This window comes from Diorhabda sublineata, chromosome 6 (assembly GCF_026230105.1).
Source record: "Diorhabda sublineata isolate icDioSubl1.1 chromosome 6, icDioSubl1.1, whole genome shotgun sequence".
Taxonomy (NCBI): domain Eukaryota; kingdom Metazoa; phylum Arthropoda; class Insecta; order Coleoptera; family Chrysomelidae; genus Diorhabda; species Diorhabda sublineata.
In genome coordinates, this window is record NC_079479.1 from 22,835,014 (window position 1) to 22,856,362 (window position 21,349).

At 33.7% G+C, this 21,349-nt stretch overlaps 1 protein-coding gene across 1 annotated transcript in view; it reads right to left on the bottom strand.

The window, feature by feature from the left end:
* The window catches only part of LOC130445036 (low affinity immunoglobulin epsilon Fc receptor), a 68,937-nt gene extending 57,481 nt beyond the window's left edge, over window positions 1-11,456 (bottom strand). Inside the window, exon 1 of the mRNA XM_056780512.1 lies at window positions 11,271-11,456. Within this exon, the coding sequence (XP_056636490.1) occupies window positions 11,271-11,376 (106 nt within the window). The 5' untranslated portion in view covers window positions 11,377-11,456. The remainder of the gene's footprint in view (window positions 1-11,270) is intronic.
* Window positions 11,457-21,349: the final 9,893 nt, after the last annotated feature.

A 21,349-nucleotide genomic window follows, 5' to 3' on the forward strand; every position in this document is an offset into this window, starting at 1 on the left:
ATTGTAGGTTTATACTACCAAAATAATAATTGTGCAAGAGCTGCTGCTAGAATATTTAACGAATTACATGACGGAAGACATGCAACTCATAAGTATGTAATTCAACTGATGGAGAAATTTACCACAACAGGGTCTGTTTGCAATAAAGTGCATAAGCGAGAGGGACTCGTAAATAACGAAGCAATCCAAGTGGCAATTTTAGGGCAAGTCAGCTTAGAGGCTCAACAACCCCAATCGTTGTCAACAATAAGTAGAGCGATCGGTGTTTCATCTTCTACAGTTTTCCGAGTTCTACATAAATTCAAGTACCACCCATACAAAGTTAAGTTGGTGCACGAGTTGAATGAAGATGATTTTGATCGTCGTCTGGAGTTTTGCGAATCAATGACGCAAATTATCAATAACAATCCACAATTGTTAAACAATATTTGCTTTTCTGATGAATGCTCATGGTCATTAAATGGCTTAGTAAGTAGGCATAATTGTAGATATTGGGCTGAAAGTGATCTACATATTATGCGTGAATTCCATACACAACATCCCCAAAAGTTAAACGTTTGGTGTGGTATCCTAGGTGACCACATTGTCGGACCTTTCTTCATCAACGGAAATTTAAATGGTGAATCATATCTTGAGTTACTCAGGGAAGGGATTGACCCACGTATTACAACAATAATAGAAAATGATGATAACCTTTCCGAAGATTTACTGGTATTTCAACAAGACGGAGCTCCCCCACATATGCTATGCCTGTCCGACAATTTTTAAACGAAACATTCCCCGCTCGTTGGATAGGTAGAAGGGGGCAGATGATGGAGTGGCCACCTAGGTCACCGGATTTATCACCCCTAGACTTCTTTTTATGGGGGTATTTAAAAACAAAAGTTTATGCTACCCAACCAGAATATCTGGATGATTTACGAGAGAGGATAGAAAATGAATGTCGACAATTAAATCCAGCCGTATTAAGCAATGTCAGAGAGGCATTTCAAAATAGATTATACCATTGTATGGAAGTGAATGGTACTCATTTTGAACACTTATTGTAACTTCATAATAAATAGCACATTTAAAAAGATTAAAGAGTTTGAACTGTTGTACGACCCATTTTAGTACAGGCAAATAAGGTGAAAGTAAATAATAAGTAAAATTTGTGCTCTTAAAAGAAAAATTGTTTATCTCATATACTAACCACTTTAACCTACAAGTATTATACATTTTTGAAATGAGCTCAAAGAGGAGTATCCAAATTTTACATAAAAATATGAAAAGTAATTTAAAAAAATAAAGGGGATGCTGCTAGGGGTGAGGGGGTGGCTTTTCCAGTGAGTTTAAATAAGCCATAATGCTTGCCCCTTCCAACATAAATTGACGTGTTTTTGGATTTTTTCTAAATACCAGTATTACAAAAGTTATTAAAGGTGGATACTTTTATCTGAAAAGCACTGTATATCTAATCCCATCTAACTAATGTTCCTATCCTATTCGTAAACAATTCAACAAACCTCTTTTTCTAAAAAAGGTCCGTACTCGTCCTTTGAACTTAATTTCTTGTGAAGTGGAAGTAAATGCTTGATCTAAAATTAACGTGACGATGTAAAGAAGCAGTTATAATAATTTCACGAAATATCTCTGAAAATATTGATTTTAGGGAAAAATTTTCCAGCTAAAAACGAGGTTCATAAAAAGTTCCACAAAAAGGATTATTTACATTTTCACGTAATCCTATTTCTTCGTTGTCATGACCTAAAATATGTAGGCAAGAGTCTAGCCCACCCTAACCTTACCTGAAAAATGTAGACCAGAGAGACACGTGGAATTGCAAACTTTTTTAATTATTGTATTTTTAATCTAATATAGTTGTTATGCTTTAATCTAAAGTCTAATGTACGTGTTCACAATAATATACCAACTTTAAACAGAAGTATAATCAACTTGATAAAGAAGTTAAAAATGTAACTGCTGAAAACTGGAGAAACTGTATTCAACACGTATCATTTAGTAAATTCAAGAGTAAAATTTAACAGTTTTATCCTTTAAAAATTTCAAACCCAACAATAATACAACAATGTAAACCAAATATATATATACCCTATATTAGAATCAAACAAATGTTATATAATTCAAAATTCTTTTCAAACTATACCCTGCAAAATGCCGTACCAATATATAGCAATAAATTAACGATTTTTGGGTCTCATCGAATTTTATATGGGTTTCCGCAGTAAAAGGTACTTTCTTAAATTATGAAAAATACTATTCCTCAACTTGGATTCACCCTGTATTGGTTTTGCAAGATTCAACAAGATTTATCAATCTGATAAATTTATGGATTTGGTATGTAAAAAGAGAAAATCAGAAATGCGATAAATCTATTTTTTGCAGAAAGGTTACATCATTTTCATAAATCAGTTTCATCATAATTTTAGACGTATATTTAGTAAATGATGCATATAATATCTATTCAATAAAATTCAGAACTATAATAAATTCACGCTTATTTTTTAGTAGTATCATGAGTATAAAATGCATCCTTGTCAATATTTAGTGTGCCATAAATTTGGATGTTATCTGATGAAACCCCGTTATTACCGTTATTAAATATTTTGAAATAATTCAGTAAGGAAAAGGTGAAGCCGGTTAACTAATAAATATAACAGGTTTCTATACAAATATTACTAATCAAATATAAAAAGTGGACGTTTCTACCTCTCATCTGTTTATTTTACCTAAAAAATTCATACTCTTATTACGCCTTATCAAACAGACGCGAGACGTAAATAACCATAAGTGTATGGTTCGACAAAATTGGAAATTGGTTATTTCTTGTAAGATGAGGAGTGGTTTCTACTTTCACATTTCACTACTATGTATCTATTAGAAATACGAATCTGTAATTTGAAAAATTCCTAGAACTCATATTGAAAATTCAAATAACTTTCAATGATTTCGTTTTCAAAAGTTCGCGAGACTATTGGTCGGAATATAAAGGGCAAAATTTCTATACTAGTGTCTGAGATTTTGTTTGTGTTTGTAAGTATTGGGAACATTCGACATTCGCGTTTATGGATTACTATTACCAAGACACTTAACTATCGGTGGTTCGCCTGTATATATATATATATATATATATATATATATATAGGTCTCAAACACGAAACAAACTGCTCTGATAAGAAGTAATAACGTCAAAACTAGTCAGTAATTACAACCTCTCCTTAAAACCTTAAAACATGAAAAAAAATGCTTATTTTCGATTATTTATACATGATGCTGATTACTTACAAAACAGACACACTCAGATATGTCACAGTCAAATTAAAGCTTTCTGATAAACTATATTTTTTGTTTCGTTTTGTGGTGCGTTAATAAACAAAGATGACAGTTTTCTGACGCGCGAAAACGAGACGTATAATTGTCCATGCGCAAAACAGGAAAACTCCAAGTTGATTCCGCAAACTTCCAGCGGTTGGCCTTGCGATTTATTTATGGTCATCGCAAAGGCCAGACCTACTGGAAATTGTAAACGTTGAAATCATCGATATACGCTGCATCAAGACATCCGCTCCTTCGTATTGTCCCTTTATGATTGTTTTCTCAATGACGTTACTCATCACCTTTTTCACAGCCAGTGTTGTTCCATTGTACCGTGAAGGTTGTTTAATGCTACAGCATGATGACAAGTGATCCTACCTTTAACTGCAAATTGTGAGGTGGTAATCCAGGCAACTTAAAGGCACCCAGCCAATTATGGTTATTGAACTGTTGCGCTATATCTGGGAAAACACGGTGAATAAGCTCCTCTTTTGAGTCTGTTGGAGTGTCTTTCGGTACCGCCACAAATATGATGATTTTAGGCATGCATTTAGTTAATCAGCAACAGTTAATCGGGGAATAACTGAAAGAATCTGACGAAAATCACATAACAACAGAATCATGGCCCTACCAAAAATATTTTAGTTGTCACGAAGATCTTTCAACGTTCTGTCTAATGCCTCCAGTAACCTTTTATGGGCCATTGTGTATTCATCCCAAAGGGATGTAGGATCTTGGCCATTGCGCTATTTTTGGCGATGTTTTAAATTGGTGTTTCGTTGATTTGCATGTTTAATAGTAATTTCAAGGCAGAATGTGCAGTTCGCTCACCTTCTAGCAGAGTCGCTGCTATACCAGATAAAACTAACGCTAAAACTACATAATTTCGCGATCTGTTCCTCGCCAAAAGCAATGAAATTGAGAACACTTTTCCGGAACCACCGGGAGCATCAAGGAAATAAATTCCACAAGATCGACTGTTCACAGCTTCTATGTCAGTGTCGCGTAACATAGAGGTTGGTTGTCAAATGTCAAATATTTTGGTTGCGTTTAATTTGTGACAAAACATCAAAGAAAAAAAAACTTCTCTGGACTTCGACAAATAATTCAAGATTAAAATTAGCCAAATCCAGCTAGCACACGAACAGTGGCGAATTTACAGATTAGCCGCCTATAGGCTATTCATCTTCAGTCGCCTCTGCTCACTTCTGAAATTCGCTACCTTGGTTCAGAATTATTTAAATTACATTTTTTATGAACAAAATTTCAATTCTATAATTTGAGGTTAACGTTTCATGTGACATAACTGTTTAAATTAAATCATGAAAACATTAGAATACATTTTGGCATAACTTTGGATTTGCGAAATCATTAATTATATGAAATCTTGTTCATTAGCTCTGACTCTATCCATGAAAGAGCTAGCTTAGCTTCTCCTCTTCACTTTTATTTCTGTGGAAATTTCGTCTTCTCAGAGTGAACAATATTTTTTTTATTTCGTGAATCGAAAAAAAAGTTCAAACAAAATTTGCCGCCTATTGAAATCTGCCGCCCTGGGCTACAACCTACTCAGCTTGCTGGTAAATCCTCCACTGCAAACAAACAATTGAAAGAGAAATAATGGAATTAGTAGAACGCATTTCTTTTTCCAAATATATTTCCCATTTAATATGTATTTAAAATATAACAGTAAACTATAATTCATTGACAAGATTTTATGTTTTACAATAGATTGATATATTATTTTCTACGTCTAAAAGTTCAAAATCTATATTGAAGGGATGGATACAATTTCACCTTTTACAGTTTAATAATTTCCAAAATTAAATTAGCATGTCGGAACTTCTAACAAAACTACCTGTATAGATCGATACTGCGTTAAAAACACTCGTAACACAAACACGTGCTTATTTAATTTTAACCTCAGGGATTCTTCATCAAAAATCACCGTCAACTTTCCATCAAGTTCGCGATTTTTCTCATCTATTTTTCTTTTCTTTGGTATTTTATTCATTATTTCTACGACAAAATATTAATTATTTTATTAAAAATTCTTTACTTCAGTTTTCAGTTGAAATCCAATGAAATCAATTAATTTGAAGTCATCTGATTAAAGACAACAATTAGACAACATTATACTGGAAACGGATCCCATGTACTGTTCTCACGTTGCCATTGATACATATTCAAAATGTGGCGATTTGGTTTAAATACTGACAAAAATATTAATGAAATTATAGAATCAAACATACCAAAAATTCCGTTTGCGGAAAGTATTTATGGACTTTTGTAATTATAGAAAGTTTCAATTATATGGAAATCAGACGTCTGAAGAATTGGCGTTGATTTTAAAGGATTGGTCAATGAATATGAGAAGTAAAGATGGTGCAGAGTTTAAAGAAACTACGGTCAAAACCATGTGGAGCCTAACAAGTAAGCTGTTACAAAAAAAATATAAAGAAATGAAAGTAATTATTAACCAACTCAAAAGTGTTTCATTCTAACAAGCGCGAGCTGCCCGCGATTCTATACGAAGAAATCTTTCACATAGCCCCGGTAGAATTAGCTTGGCGAGATGGGGAAGCTGCTGCTTGCTTTACTGACTTTTTTATATCGAATCAAACAACGATTGTTCTATAACAAAAATATAACTCTGCATTTAGCAAGATTTACCAAGCTGGTTCAAAAATGTATTAGAAATGAGGAAGCACATTTCTAATAGAAAACAACGATAGCAACGTTTATCCTGTCATATTTTGTAAAAAATTGATGTCAAAAAGTGGCTCAAATCTGAAAATGATCACTAGTATGAAAATACCCTTTGGAAGAAATACAATTCAAACTTTTACAAAATCGTCTGCCGGAGCGATTGACAGGAGGAAAAAAAATCACACCAATAAGATTAGACCGCGGTTAGTCGATTGGCCACAAGTGGTTTACAAGAGCAAGAGTTTATTAAAATTAAGGGTTACAACAATGCCAACTCAACAGTTATGGAAATTAACACGTCTGGATCTCTAATAACTTTTCTAAATATTCTTTTGCTGATTGCACTTTCAAATAAATTGCTATTATTACTCTGTATTTTTTCCCTTGACCGTTGACCATAAATTATGGTCAAAAATTTTCTTTCGTCCTCTTTCTTTCTTTTCTTTCTCAAACTTATCTCTTATAGGCAACGGGCTTTTGAATTCTGTTATAAAAATTTTTCAAACTATCATATCAATGTCATTAAGTTATGACTATTGAAAATTAAAAATATTAACATGTATTTCTTATTATCCTATATAGTGAAACACCATACAGTTGTCAAAATGAACGGGTTTATGTGCAAAAAACGCATATGAACTACTATGCTTCTATTAGTGCACTTTTTTGTCACCAGCAACATTTTGACATGCTCACCAAATTTGTTGATTTTTCTAAAATTATATACTTTACCATGCCGCGAAAAAGTTGTGAAGGGCCGTTGATTTTCGACCTCTCCTAGTCCATTGAAAATAATTTATGCTTTTAGATATATAAAAATTTTACTAAATATAGTATCGATTCAAGCCTTACTTCATTATAATACACCATATAAACTTTATGACATAATAGAACTGTGAGTTCTATTATATCTATGAGAAATCTGAGTCCAAATTAATTCAAAAAGTGTCTATTAAAGTTGTGATGATGCTTGTAGGTATATAGTGAGTTCTTGACTTGTATAGTCAAGTTTCAATAAGCTTTAGACAAAGTTCCAAGTTGCTGCTGCGATCCATTTTATTATAGTAGAGCTTGAACAAACACTTAGTCAAAAGAAAGAAAGAAAATTAGTTAGTTTGAAAAATGTCTCAAATTGAATTTCACAATGTTATAAAAGATTTTACTGAGGGATTGACACCAACACCAATCAAAAACAGAGGCTAGGGACTGTTTAAAAAGATTCAATGTGTGCCAAAAAAGCAAAGGTCACGAAGAAAAGCACCTAAAAAGTTATGGATGCACTATTTTGAGACTTTCTAGGACTACTCGAATGTGGCCTCATATTCTCACTCACAAAGATTGAAAACGAGAGTGTAACTAAAAAACGAAATCTTGAATATTGTTTTGTAGGAGAATTTTTGTTTATTTTTTCAGCCACATAACGAAAATATTTTTGTTTCAATTTCGATATAAAATCTAGTGGTGCAGAAGGGCCCTTAATTCCCGAAAATAACTTATGTTTATTGTCAATTTTCTTCAAGCTATTCGTATCTATCTCATCGATAAAATCATATACTGCAGAACATTACTCAAAAGAAGTATAGTGTTCTATTTTTAGATGGAAAATAGCGTACAGTCTTATCATACTAGCGGTGGGAACACGTCACGAACGCGTAACAGAGATGCAACGTTTTCGTCGTTTGTTTGTAGCGCACAATACATTTATCAACAAAATGGATTCCGAGGAGAAAACAGTACTGTTGGCTTTGTTACTTCGAAGACCCCGGAGACGAAAACTAAAGAATCTACGAATTTGGGAGGACACATTATCAATTAATCGAATGGAAGAGAGCGACTACTTTGTCTCGTTTTGCAAACGAATGAAAAATAATCCAAAAAAATTTCTTACTTACCTGCGAATATCAAGATTACATTTTATAAGTTGTTGCATCTGGTACAAACTGACTTAAGACATGAAGACACTCATTTAAGATTATCAGGGGCACCTGAAGAGAGGCTCGTAATTACTATAAGGTATGTTTTTAACATTAAATAAGTACACAGGAGATTTGAGTAATTATACTTTAACTTATTATACGTTAATATTATTAATCCGTTAATTATAAGTTACCTCTTAATTATCAAAATAACGGTGGTTTTACAGTAGCGATTAAACTATTCCACAATAAAAGAAGGTAAGTACCAGGATTTAGGAAATTACTAATCAGAAAAAAAAATCATTGTATCATAAAAAAATGGTGGATAATTTGTCTACTACATCCGAATGCACTTCCTTTAAGGCACTTGTTTCAATATATTGATGGATAGACTACGGCAGTCATGTCAAAGATTCGGCCCGCGGGCCGATTCCGGTCCCTGGGCCGTTTCAATAAAGCCCGCGATCGCAATGTGTCACAGAAAGAAGAGTCATGTTTTTTAGAGCTTTTAGACTTCATTCGATTCCTCTACGGATGTTTTAAATACTCGTACTCTCAAATCTACGTATGTTTATAAGTAATTTTATGTGCAGCGCGTACCTAGACAAGCTAGAGATAAAGACAGTACCGCCATCTCTTAGCAGAAAGCGAGAATATACTATTATTTTTATCGAGAACGATAGAATCTTCCACACGCTTCGAGTCTAGACTAGAACCTACCTTAACCATATAAATCGAGTGCGTCGGCGCGACGTGAGTAAGTTAAGTCGAGTAATCAAAGTGATACGGTCGGAGAAGGATTGTGGTGTGGATGAGAAGGTATTGTGCATTTGTGGGTCGTGAGCGTGCGATATCTATAATTGTTGTGTCGAGTAATCGAACAGTTGCTGTTTGTAAGGAGTTTAATTTGAAGATACACTATGATAGAAATCATAAGTCAAAATTCGATTGTTACACTGAAAAGATAAGAATTGACACATTGTCATCTTTAAAATCTAAATTTCAAGGACAACAATCGATGTTCACTGAAGCTAATACAGAGAGCGAAGATGCCCTGAAATTAAGTTTTAGCTGGCTGTTGAAGAGAGCACTGATACTGTTGGTACATCTCAACTTGCTGTTTTTATACGAGTAACTATCAACAGTAACTTTGAAATAACTGAAAAACTATTAAAGTGCATTCCATTGACAATTAGGGATAGCGCTCTTGCCATGACTGGCAAACATTCGAGAGTTGTAACTAAATTAAAACAGAAAACATTAGGGAATTTTGTAGGATTTCACTGTATAATAAATCAGGAATCATTGGCAACCAAACATTCAAAAATGGACCATGTCATGCAACCAATAATTAAAATTGTAAATTTTATAGGAGTAGAGGATTAAATCACCGACAGTTCAGGCAATTTTTACAAGATTTGGACGAAAAGTTCGTTGGCTCAGTCGATGAGTAGTTTTAGAAAGATTTTTTGCTTTTTGTGACCCTATTCAAGCTTTCATGTTAGAAAAAGGCAAACCAATTGATTATGACAATGACTGGTAGATTAATTGTGCCTTTTTGTTAGATATGAATAAACATTTGACTGATCTGAATATCTTACAGTGTGAAAATCTGATTGTCACTCAAATGTATTCATATATTCAAGCCTTTAAAACAAAGTTGAAGCTGTGAAGAAATCAGGTAAAAAATCAAACTTTGGACCATTTCCCTCATATAAAATTATTTGGCACAGTGAAACAAAAAACATTGGATGGTTATTCTTAACTTCTACAAAATTTGATTTAGGAATTCAACAAATCGTTTTGAAGACTTTGACAAAAGGAATGAAATGGAATTCAAAATTTTCAGCAATCCATTTAATTTTGAAACTTCACAGCCACCAGTTCATTTGCAAATGGAGATGATATATCTTCAATCAGACAGTATTTTAATTGAGTTGGACACTTCTGGTCTACGGGTCCTTGAAAATTTTCGGGTCCAATAGGTAAACAGCTTGAAAATTGCGAAGAAGTACCAATTTGCAAGGAATTGATTCGAAAATTTGTCAAGCAGTATCCACCTAAGTATCGACCGAAGACCAAGCAAAAAGAAAACCAGAGAAAATCGCTCATTCTTATTGGTTGCAAATAGAATTTTACGTTTATATGTCTCGTGTTAAATTCCATCTCGGAATCTAGAAGTTACTGCTGAATTTGTTATTAATAGTTAACAGCCGATTGTGATTTAACATCAAAGTGAAACCTTTTTGCAAGGATGGAGCTATTTATTTGTGGGAAATCATCAAATATACTATGTACCTCAAATAACAATATAGAAACTTCGTTGATCCATTTATTGGAAGAAATGCATTTTTTGCCGTCTTAGAAAATATTCTTCTAGCAATGGTAACTAACTCTAGGAAACATATTAGAGAATTTGGCCTTTGAAATATTATGGCGGCTAGATCGAGACCTGATGAGTGTTAGGTGCTTTGAAGTATTAATCGATGAAGAAATTAAGAAGAGGATTCAAACAGATTTTCCACGATTTCCCTTCTATTTCCAGGCGGTGGAGAGATGTGTCAAAATTGTCACCGAAACCGCACTAACTGTATCACGGTATGGTATGGTATGGGTTGATACGCAGCTACCTCCTTGTGGTGTCTTCTAAATAATATTTTGCTTATTACAAGGAATTATGAGCTAAAAGCTCGGTATTTTTTGCTACGTTATCAAATATTAATACCTTCGAGGCACCAGAAGACGAACTATTCTGCAGTACATATTTAATGTACTAGTTAGACATCAAAAATAAACATTTATTTGACTATTACAAGTCAAAATAAACAACGTAATCCTTTGTTATAATTAAGTTCCACCCTATTGAACACCCACCATTTAGCCCTAATATGACCACCGACTAATTTTTGTTAGCAAAACTGAAGGCCGAGATAAGGGGTGAAAGATTTAACAGCGACGATAAAATTAAACAAGCGGTGTACGAAAATTTTGACTCAAAGATGCATCATATTTTCATATTAGCATAGTCTTAAGTTTTGAAATTATGTGGAAATTAAGGGAGAATATATTGACAAATAATTAGTTTTTTTTTTATTTATGTTCGGCAAAAAATCACAGACCGCTCTACGTATAATCCGTTGTTTGTATAAGACATCAATTAATTCCTAATTGTACAATCAAAATCGATTGTAAACATTAAAAACATTCATTACTTTGTTCCAGATCACAACCGTAATAAGTTTTATTCACTTGATAATATGAAATACATAATAATAATAATTCCTGAGGTAAGTTATTATATTCAATGTTAATTGATTTCCAAGTACTCACCTGATATTTCTTTGAGTCCTGATAATTTTTCCGAGTTGCCTAGAACGTCACATCTACTAAGTAACAATGTTAAGAACATCAACAATCCGGGCGTACGTAAATACATTTTCTACACGCAACACTGAAAGGAACGGTAACACGCTAGGTATTTTTCGATTAGTAGTAGTACGATCTACAAAGTAGACTAAATCTACTTCGTCAATAAACAGCATGGTGGGAAAGTGAATATATTCATACTTGATGAATATCAGAAAGTGGTCATTTGCCGGATAATATACTACTGTTAGCAGTGAATAGAGAGCTCTTAGTATAGCGGCAACTTTCATTTATCTCGCTTCTTAATTACAAGACATCCGCCTTTGATTGACATATTTAAAAAATGTCATACAGTACGTATAAATAATAATAAGTACATTGAATAAGATAATCATTTTTAAAGATATACGGGTGTTTCATATGAGAACCGACAGAATAGAAGCGTCTAAAAATGTTTTGAATCCAAGTTATTCGTAGGACCTTTAAAACCGGAAGATACTCCAAAAATTAGAGATCCAAGTTCAATATTTAGCGATTTCTGAATTTCTCAAAAGTGGAGGGAATGCATTGCTCTCATGTATCAATAACAAGGCTGTGTTGAGACAAGTTGCGCCGGCGAAACAACGACTCGAAAAAAAAATTTTTTTCCTATGAGTTTTCAGCCATGAATCTCATAATTTATTCCATAGGTATTGTGGATTTTTTTTTTGTTTTTAATACGTACATTCTATTTTATCGATATTATTTATAGTAGAAAAGTTGCATCCCGTCAAGTACCATGACTTGAAAATTACCATGATTTTTAGAATAAAACTAACATATTTTGGAAATGAAAAAAAAGCAGTCTCTAAAAATTGATAGGAACTTTACTTTTAGATTTTTAGATCGTACTACATGCCAAGGAAACCGCCATAAAGAGAGATTTTGAAAAAATTTATCATCAATTGTAATAATTTATTGAAAATACCTACAGGAGGTATTAAAATATTATCAAGCATTTGTTAGAGAACAAATGAATAAATAAGTAACCATTTGTACTATATACTATCAAATATCATATTACTGGCATAAAGAAAAACTTGAAAGAGATTTATAAGTAAAATATAAAAAATAACATTTTTCCTGATAGATGGATTGGTCGGGGAGGTCCATTTGCATAGCCACCACGTTCCCCTGAACTAAATACAATGGATTTGTTTTTTGGGGATATCTTTTATAAGTTTGGTATATGCAACACCGGTAAACACAAAGAACAATTTGATCCATAGAACAAACTTCCATTGTAACGCTATAAGGCAAAATCTTGGATTGCTCTTTCAAAAAATATCCTCCGTACACTCCGGAAGTTTGTAGAAGTACAAACAGCGCCCTTCGAACATTTATTATAGTTTTCTTTTTGTTTTAATTGGATAAGTTGTAGGCTAACCAACTAAATTTTTCTACATATCAATTTTTCAATGTTCGACAGTACGCAGTTCAATTAGAAATGATTGTTTTTTAATACCTCTTTATAAGTATTTTCAATAAATAATTAGAATTTATGATAATTTTCTTCAGAATGACTCGGCATGTACAACGATCTAAAAATCTACATGTCTCCTAAGCCATAAATTTTATCGAGTTAAACAAAGAGTACCTTTTTGTTGAAAAATTAATTGCAAAAATCATTATTGCTACATTTAAAATGTCCCTGTAAAAATTTTTTCCATCAAGTCCCGGAACATCTTGTATACTTGTAATCTTTTTTCTCCTGCGTTTGACGAAAGTCCTGAAAGTAAAACTTTGAGGTTAGAAAACAGAAAAAAGCCGCTGGAAGCTAGATCTGGAAAATACAATGGGTGGTCAACAAATTCGAAATACAATTCGTAAATTTTTGTCGTGGCAATCACCGATGTGTGAAATGGCATGCAATTATATGTTAATACTCTCCTATTATTGTTTTACCTTGTTGAAGATAGTCGCTGATAACAATCACATGACTATTATCATTATATTATTATTATAAAATCAGTTTTCACATTTTTCCGGCCCATATAATCATGTTTGCATTTTTAATGTACTATGTTGACTGTTATTTCGTATCGAAGCAAAAAAGGACCCCCGCTGTGACAACTTACGCATGCTTCGGTACATGACAAATGCGATCTTTTGATATTCCGATAGCCTCTTCTACCTCCCCAATCTTAATTCGATGGTGTTCCAGTAACGAGCTTTTTCGATTATATCGCAGTTTTTAGTCATGTTCGAAGTGCAGATTCTTCGTATAAGTAACATGTTTTTTCAATAGGTTGGCACGACGTGGCAAACAGTTCATACAAAATATTGAACATTCTGCACTTTAAGGCAAAATCATCTCACACCGAGGTGTACTGGCCACCGAAGACTTGAAATTCAACCCCGTTGAACTAGGGTGTTGTAAAATCACCTGTTTGTGTAAATAAGCTTCGGAGTCCAAAGACCCTCAAAGTCAACACAGTCCTTGCTATTTCCACGGAGAGAATATACAGGATTTTCAAATAGGAACTTCCGATTTTTGGCTATCCTTTATTTAGTGTGTTTTGCCAAATCACTATGCTGCTGTTCGTGAGAGTTTCAGGAGATTCTAGTTGCATCGCTCACAAAAACTCGGCTTTCTCAAACCCAAGCTTCGCTCCGTGTTTTCGACCATATTAAATTCAACTGACCCAAGACCAGCAGGTAAACGTGTGGAGTATTTAAATAATCATCTTCAGCGATCAGACCCATTTCTCAGTTGTATATCAAGGCATATTAGATCCAGAAAAGTCCGAGGAAAATAAATATTGGTGTGAAAAGTGGCCAGTGCGCTGAACCTATATCAGTTTGCTGTTTTCAGAGTTTACCATCGTTACCAAGAGAATAGTAACTTTCATCGAAGACGTGGTTCCAGAAGAAAAAAGTTCATATCCGAGAGACATGACTGATATTCAAATTCGACAAAAGGTCAGAGAAACACGAGAAGAGCCGGGGCGTGGCTGAACAGCCAAAGACAAAGCAACTAAACCGAATGGGACCGGCTACTGGCCTCAAATTAACCCCAGCCCACCGAGTAGCCCGTCTACGATTTGTCAGAGTACACGTTAACTGGACTGACAAACAATGGGACTCCATTCTGTTATCAGACGAAAGCAGAGTGAGCCTACATGGTATCATGAGGTTACAGAAGAAATGGAAAAAGGCCAAGACAAACTACAAGACAAATTTAATGGGTGTAATATACACACTCTCCTCCATAGTCGTTTTAAACAAAGAAAACATTCCCTGAAATATATCACACAGTGAGCTAAAAAGACTACCACATAGAATTAAATTCTATTATTCACTATAAATGCTCCAAGGACGAAAGAATGATTATAGAGGTTACCCAATTATTCAATACCATTTTTTAAACACGATTTGTCTAAAAATAGGATCCAGTTTTGGAGATAAATCTTCATCGGCGCAGAGTTTCTCTCCATCGCGCTTCCTCTTGAAGTTTAACAACTGGGTGCCAGGTCTAGAAAATACGGTGGATTCAAAAGCAATACAAAGCCCGGTTCGTGCAATTTTGCCGACGTTTTCATTGATTTGTGACACTCTCTTCTCCTTTAAATGGGTCCGTTGTTCCTCTCAGTCTGTCAAATGATCCAATAGCTCCACTTTATAACAGCTATTTTTTCGCATATGATGAATATCATACCACATGCATCCCAAAATACTAACACCATAATCTTGCCAATCGACTTTTGCGTCTTTTCATGGTTTGGAGACGGTTTATCGCGTGCAAGCACGAACTTTGAACAGAGCAAACCCAAATAATCATTCACGTCTGCGACTGCCTTTTGAAACGTGTCCTGCGTCCATCGATCTCAGTGCTTATTTCGCCTCGTTTAAACTTAGCAAACCTCTTCTCAACGGTTTATTTTCTGGGATAAACTCGGAATAATGTTTTATCAAGACAAAGCGTAGCTGAAAAAGTATTTTTAGTGCGAAAAGCATTGTCTTATTAACACATGAAATTTTTTCATCCACTTTTTCAAACTGACGTAAGTTTGTGTAACTGTCGTTTGAAGATAATGGGTAAATGGAAATCATATGGATATACAAGCACCAACTTTGGACATTTCAGCCCACTTAATACTTTCTGATTCTATCATGATTAGATAAACGTTTAAAGCATATTTCATTCATAGTGGGGCGTCGTAACGTATAGAAATCGTAAAACATCATAATCCAAGACCAGTCAATGAATCTTAATAAAACCTTTTCGATTGCACAGTTAAAAAATTTAATTAAGAAGATAAAAAAATGTCTCCTTCTTGATTACAACAATTCACTGAGAAATTGAAGGAAAAAGGGGGAAAGAATATTTATAGCAAACATTATAGTTTTAGACCGACTGAATTATTTTTGTTTCCTAACTTAAATATTCATTTATTTATTCAAGAGATTAGAAAAATTAGTTTTTTAAGATGCAATATAAAAATTTAAAAAAAAATTATCATCTGTTATTGTACATCCGATCTTATTCATCCGGATTATAGGTAAAGGACTACTACAGTCATTGCAACATAAGCACGTTACAGTACAATTTAAGCCACTCTTGCACCCCCAAGATGCTCCGAATCCATTTTTGCATATGCAAAAAAATCATTTTTAATAAGGATTATGGAGCTGATTGTTTGAGATTACCAGCCCCATTGCGACATTTCTTCTCCAAGCCCTATTTGCACTTGCAAATATACTCTTTCAAATTGTCCAGCAGCAGCATCTGCAGTAGGTGGTAAAGACAGTAGTTTAATGCAGCTTTTTTGTTCTTTTATTTTTTGAGGAGCAACGTATAAGGCACGAGTGCATGTACTCCAGCATTTAAAATGTCATTGATATCGTTGCATTCATTTTTTTGAAAACTGTGGCAGTCCAGACATTTCTCGAAATTTTTTGCAAACATATTTTTGCCACTTTGGAGAAAAGCGCATCTAAGAATAGAATATATTCTTTAAACTACTGTTTCCAAGCACTTTTTGTAAACTCAAAATTGCCATAATCGTTCCATTATCAAAGCTAATATAATAAACAGCCATGCTATATGGATAGTTACAGACCTATATCCCTACTCAATAACTCAATAACATTGGAAAGGTAATAGATAAAAACAAAAAATTATACCCCCCCAGCAAGACGAATTCAGAGGTGGACATTGGAGAACGGCTCAAATAATAAGAGTTTTTGATTATATTCGAGTGAGCTTCTAGGATAAAAACAAGTCTGTCGTGGCGGCTATCGACATCCAAAAAGCCTTTGACTCCATATGGATCGAAGGTTTAATTTATAAATTGATAAATTTGAACATACCAAATGATTTAATTGAAATTTTGCATTCCTATTTAACCAACAGAAAAGTATACATTAAAAATAATGAGAGCATAGGCATATCCCATAAATGCTGGAGTTCCGCAAGGGTCATTTTTATCACCTTTGTTGTATTCCCTTCTTACATATGACCTACACACTTCCTAACAAATCCTAACAGCCATGTAGGTACGCTGACGACACTTGTTTTGTAGCATCGGCGAAACATCCCGATGACACAATCAAAATAATCCACACATCAAAACAACAAAATTTTACCATGATTTCAAAACAATAAACTAGCTATGAATACCTCAAAAACAGACTACTTATTACTCAGACGGATAGCTAGGAAAAGCAGCTCAATGGAATCGTAGCTAAACATTAACGAACAAACTATCCTTCCAAGCAATGCCCCAAAATACTTAGGGTACATTGTGCAAGGAAACACAGCTAGCTGACACTAACATTGCTAAACAAGTACAAAAATCTAAGATTGCAATGGGCAGACCTTACCCTCTCATTTGTAAACACAGTAAAGTCATCTCACAAAACAAACTTTTATTAAACAAATCAACTCATTTTAACATACGCTACCCCAGACTACTACACAGGTACCAAACAAAATTTCCGCACCCCGCAGGTGGTACAACACAAGTGCCTTCGTATGGCTATTAAATATTCATGCTACCCAAAACTTCCTAGAATCTCGGGGTTACCTGACATAGCCGACGTCAAATATTTCGTAACAAACTTTTACAATTATTGTCTGCCAAAAGATCTTCGAGAAAAACTAAAAGCCGCAAATCGCGCAGGAAATCGAGTTTTGAAACCCTGTTTTTCAGCTATTTTTCAGGGATATCTTAACTGAAAGACTCTCGGAGCCACAATTATATACCAGGGACAAAGTAATTGTATCTACATCAAACTTGTGGATAATGCCACGTTGCAAGGAACCACAGCATTGCATCCAGACGTACCCATGATATCTATGGATCGCCAGAGCATCGACCAACTTATTTATTTGTTAATCTATTAGATGAAATGTAACTAGGATTATTCAAAGCGTAGCAAGCCGAATGGCGTGTTACATCCCCTCTCTTCGAAAAAAAAAATAAATTATATTATTGTGAATTTATTGTAAACTTACCAGTCTACGAAGATAAGAAGCCAAATAACAAGATTTTTGATTGTTGAAGAGAAGAAAAAAACATATATGTTAACGGCTTGTTGCGTTTTTCTTAAAAAATTTTGAATAATCTTTTGTTCACGAATTGTGTAGTCATAGTAGTCACTTCGAGTTTAATTATTCTAACAATCGAGAAACAAAGGATTATTCAAAATGTTTGAAAAAATAACGTAAGATTCGAAAAAAAATGAATTTTCTATAGAAAATTAATGAAAAATCAATAATTGAGTATTTTAAATAAGAAAAAATAGATACCTAGCAAAATAACCGTCAAAAATATTTTATAATGATTCATTGTCTGACTCTGGATTCTGAGGTATAAATCACACTGCGCTCCACTAAAAAAAATTATGGACAGTGGACAATTATATACATCTAAAAATTAATAATTTTATCCCATTTTTGAAGTAGTGAACTTGTAAATCCTTTTATCTTCATTCGTAGGATTACTCCCTTTTATTTTCTTTCGTAGGATTAGGAAATTAGGAGTTATAAAGGGAAATCTCTTACAGTTCAAAAACACATTACTTATAATTATTTTACTCAACTTTAGCATTGAATTATAACTTATTTACACAACTAAAGAATAAATTGACTTTTCATTAATATTAATTAATACTGCGACTAGATTTTCTATTGATGTTACACAAAATTTCTATATTTTATTGAACAAAATGCAGAAATTATCTGCCACTTCAACACATTTCTAGTTTAAAATTTATTTGGCATACATTTTGGATATATATATTTATATAATAATAAATATTTTTTTAAATATATAATATATACACATAGCATCTGAAAATACATACATTTACCTAAGATTAGTTGTGTGTTTCATGTTTACTTGGGTTTTGTATGCGCATGTATTTATGTGTTCTTGAACGTGTAAGCTTTGTAGGTGCTGGTTAGGTGTAGTTTTGTCTCCCTCTGTGATCGAAATCATCAACATCAACCATAATTATTTACAACAAATATAAATTAACAATATTAATAACAATTATTATAATTAAAATTTGCAAAAGATTCTATAATATATCAGGTCGATCTCAACAATATAGTAGAAAGAAATCAGTCATTAGAAGTACAATGTATGTCCGCGGCGCGCGTTCGTGCGTAGAGCTAGATAGAGGGTTGTCTTGGCATCACAGCAAACAGAGTCGAAGAGAGCTCCGATTGTCTAGAGCGACAGGACGCTGTGTCTATCGGAGCGCGTTGGAAGCCAGGATAGAAAAAGCGATCGAGCAGAGATTCGCGATCAAGTTTGCGTGAGACACAAGAAAACTAAAAATCCCAGTCAGACAGGTGGCTCAAGACGTTCCGAGATGGACAGGGAATAGTCGTATTCAGAAATTCAAGAAGAACACGATGACAAATGGGTACAAGTTGTTAAATTCTGACCGTAATCTCTGTACATGAAATTATCACGAAAGCTTTTCGAATGCGAAAAGTGTGTGCCGACTACCTTACAGAAAACGAAATCAATGTCACACTCTAGCTAGCCCACAGCTCCAAACTCGCTACGCCGGACTCTTTTTGTTCCCTCGACTCAAATGATCGCTTTGAAGATCCTGGACAACATTAGAATGAGATCCCTGAAGAATATCCCCGTTGAAACCTTCCAGCAAGCCTATACGCATGAAAATCTGGATGGCAAAAGTGGGGGTCGTATTTATAAGAATATTGACAAATTGTATCTTTCCGATCGATACATTTTTGAATCCCGATCTTGACGCATTACTTTCCGTAAATATAAAAATGGGAGTTCTGTTATTATTACTTGAACAAAATAAAATAATTACCACTGATCGAAAAAAGCCTAAAATACAATTAATAAATCTGAAATAAAATTAAATAATTTGCAATAATGTCAAAAATAAAATTCTGCTTACATACTTCAAAACTCGGAAGATATCTACCTGAAATTAGTATGCGATATTTTCAGTAATAAAAGTTTCCATAACAAGCCCTTTCGGGGAAATCATTCCTTAAAGTGAAATTTCCTTATAAAAAACGGAAGTATAGAATACAATTCATTCATAGACTTATTCTAGAAAATTCAAAGTCTGAGCCTGTTGAATCGTGTCTACATTAGAAGCCCAAATTCGAGAGACTCACATCTCTGCAACAAAATGCATCGTATTATACAAAGCGCGGCGATTGAATACATACGAATATATCATACAAATAGTTGAAGGTAGTAGGATGCTCTACGTTATTTAAGATTACACTATCATGTTTAACAGAGTTAGATTCACGCCATCTCCTTGTCGAAACATTTCAGAAGACTATTTATGTAGAAGCTTGCAAAAAACAAAAAACTTGTTATTTGCTGTTGTAGGTTTTTTAGAAACATGTGAATAATGGAATTGTAATGATAAGTGATTGATTGTATTTTTCAGACAAATTTGATTGGAAGGAATACAAAATTTTTAATACAACAAGAAAAAACAAATAACTCTCTGTATATATCTGTGGATAAGTCTCTCCTATAATTAAATTTAAGCATGGAAAAGGTCCTTTCCAAATAAGTAGGTAAAACAGCAAAAAATTAATGATTCTAAGCTCTTTGTGAAGCTATTAGGGAAAAATAAAAAGCATTTTTTTCATTGATATGAGACCAGGAATGAAACCTCAATTCTTTAACACGCATTTGAATCGAACTGATAGTTATCCAAATGGATTAAATGAAACAAGACAATGATGACGAAACGGTTCCATATGCAGAAGAAAACTGCAAATCGATCAAACTAAAACTAGATCTGGAATTTGTGATCACTAACTGTTTTAATATTAAAAGAAGCTCCAAACAGGTAATATCAACTCAATCAGAAAGTTATTGTTGAAACAGAAGCTTATTTCGATATCAAAGAGGTCGGAAAAGCGTTTAAATTACCAAGAAAACTCATTTAATGAATATAACATGTGACTAAAGAACTTTTATATTTGACGTAGTGTATTTGACATAGAGTTTAAAAAGTTTCCAAGAATTGTTCATTAGATTGGATAGATTGTACTCACAGACCATCGAGGAATACATGAATTCTCATTGAGTAGTGGGTTATCTTGAGAGCTCTGCTCAGAAAATTTTAACGGAGTCTGAGTGACAAACTGAAATATGATCCACTCGAAACATGTACTTTGAAAATCATTATGACTTTCTGGTGATGAGTCATGGGGCTAGGATTGTATGACCCAGTCGTCAATGGAAGAAGCCATCGTTGCTCCGTCCAAAAAATATCGCCAAGTCAACATCACAATGACGTCAAGGTCGTACTTCATTCGGAGTTTGTTGCCCAGGACAAAGAGCCAATGAAACATTTTTTAGTTGAAACTGTTAAGAAGATTAATTTTGTGGTAGATAAAATAGTGGTTTTTCCATCATGACAAGTATATCACAACATTCTTTTGACTTTCTTGGGTAAAAGTCGCAGTTGCGCGGTTTATATGAATTTTTTTAATCTTTGTCTCTGATATTATTCATTTTATATGTTCAAAGAAGTTT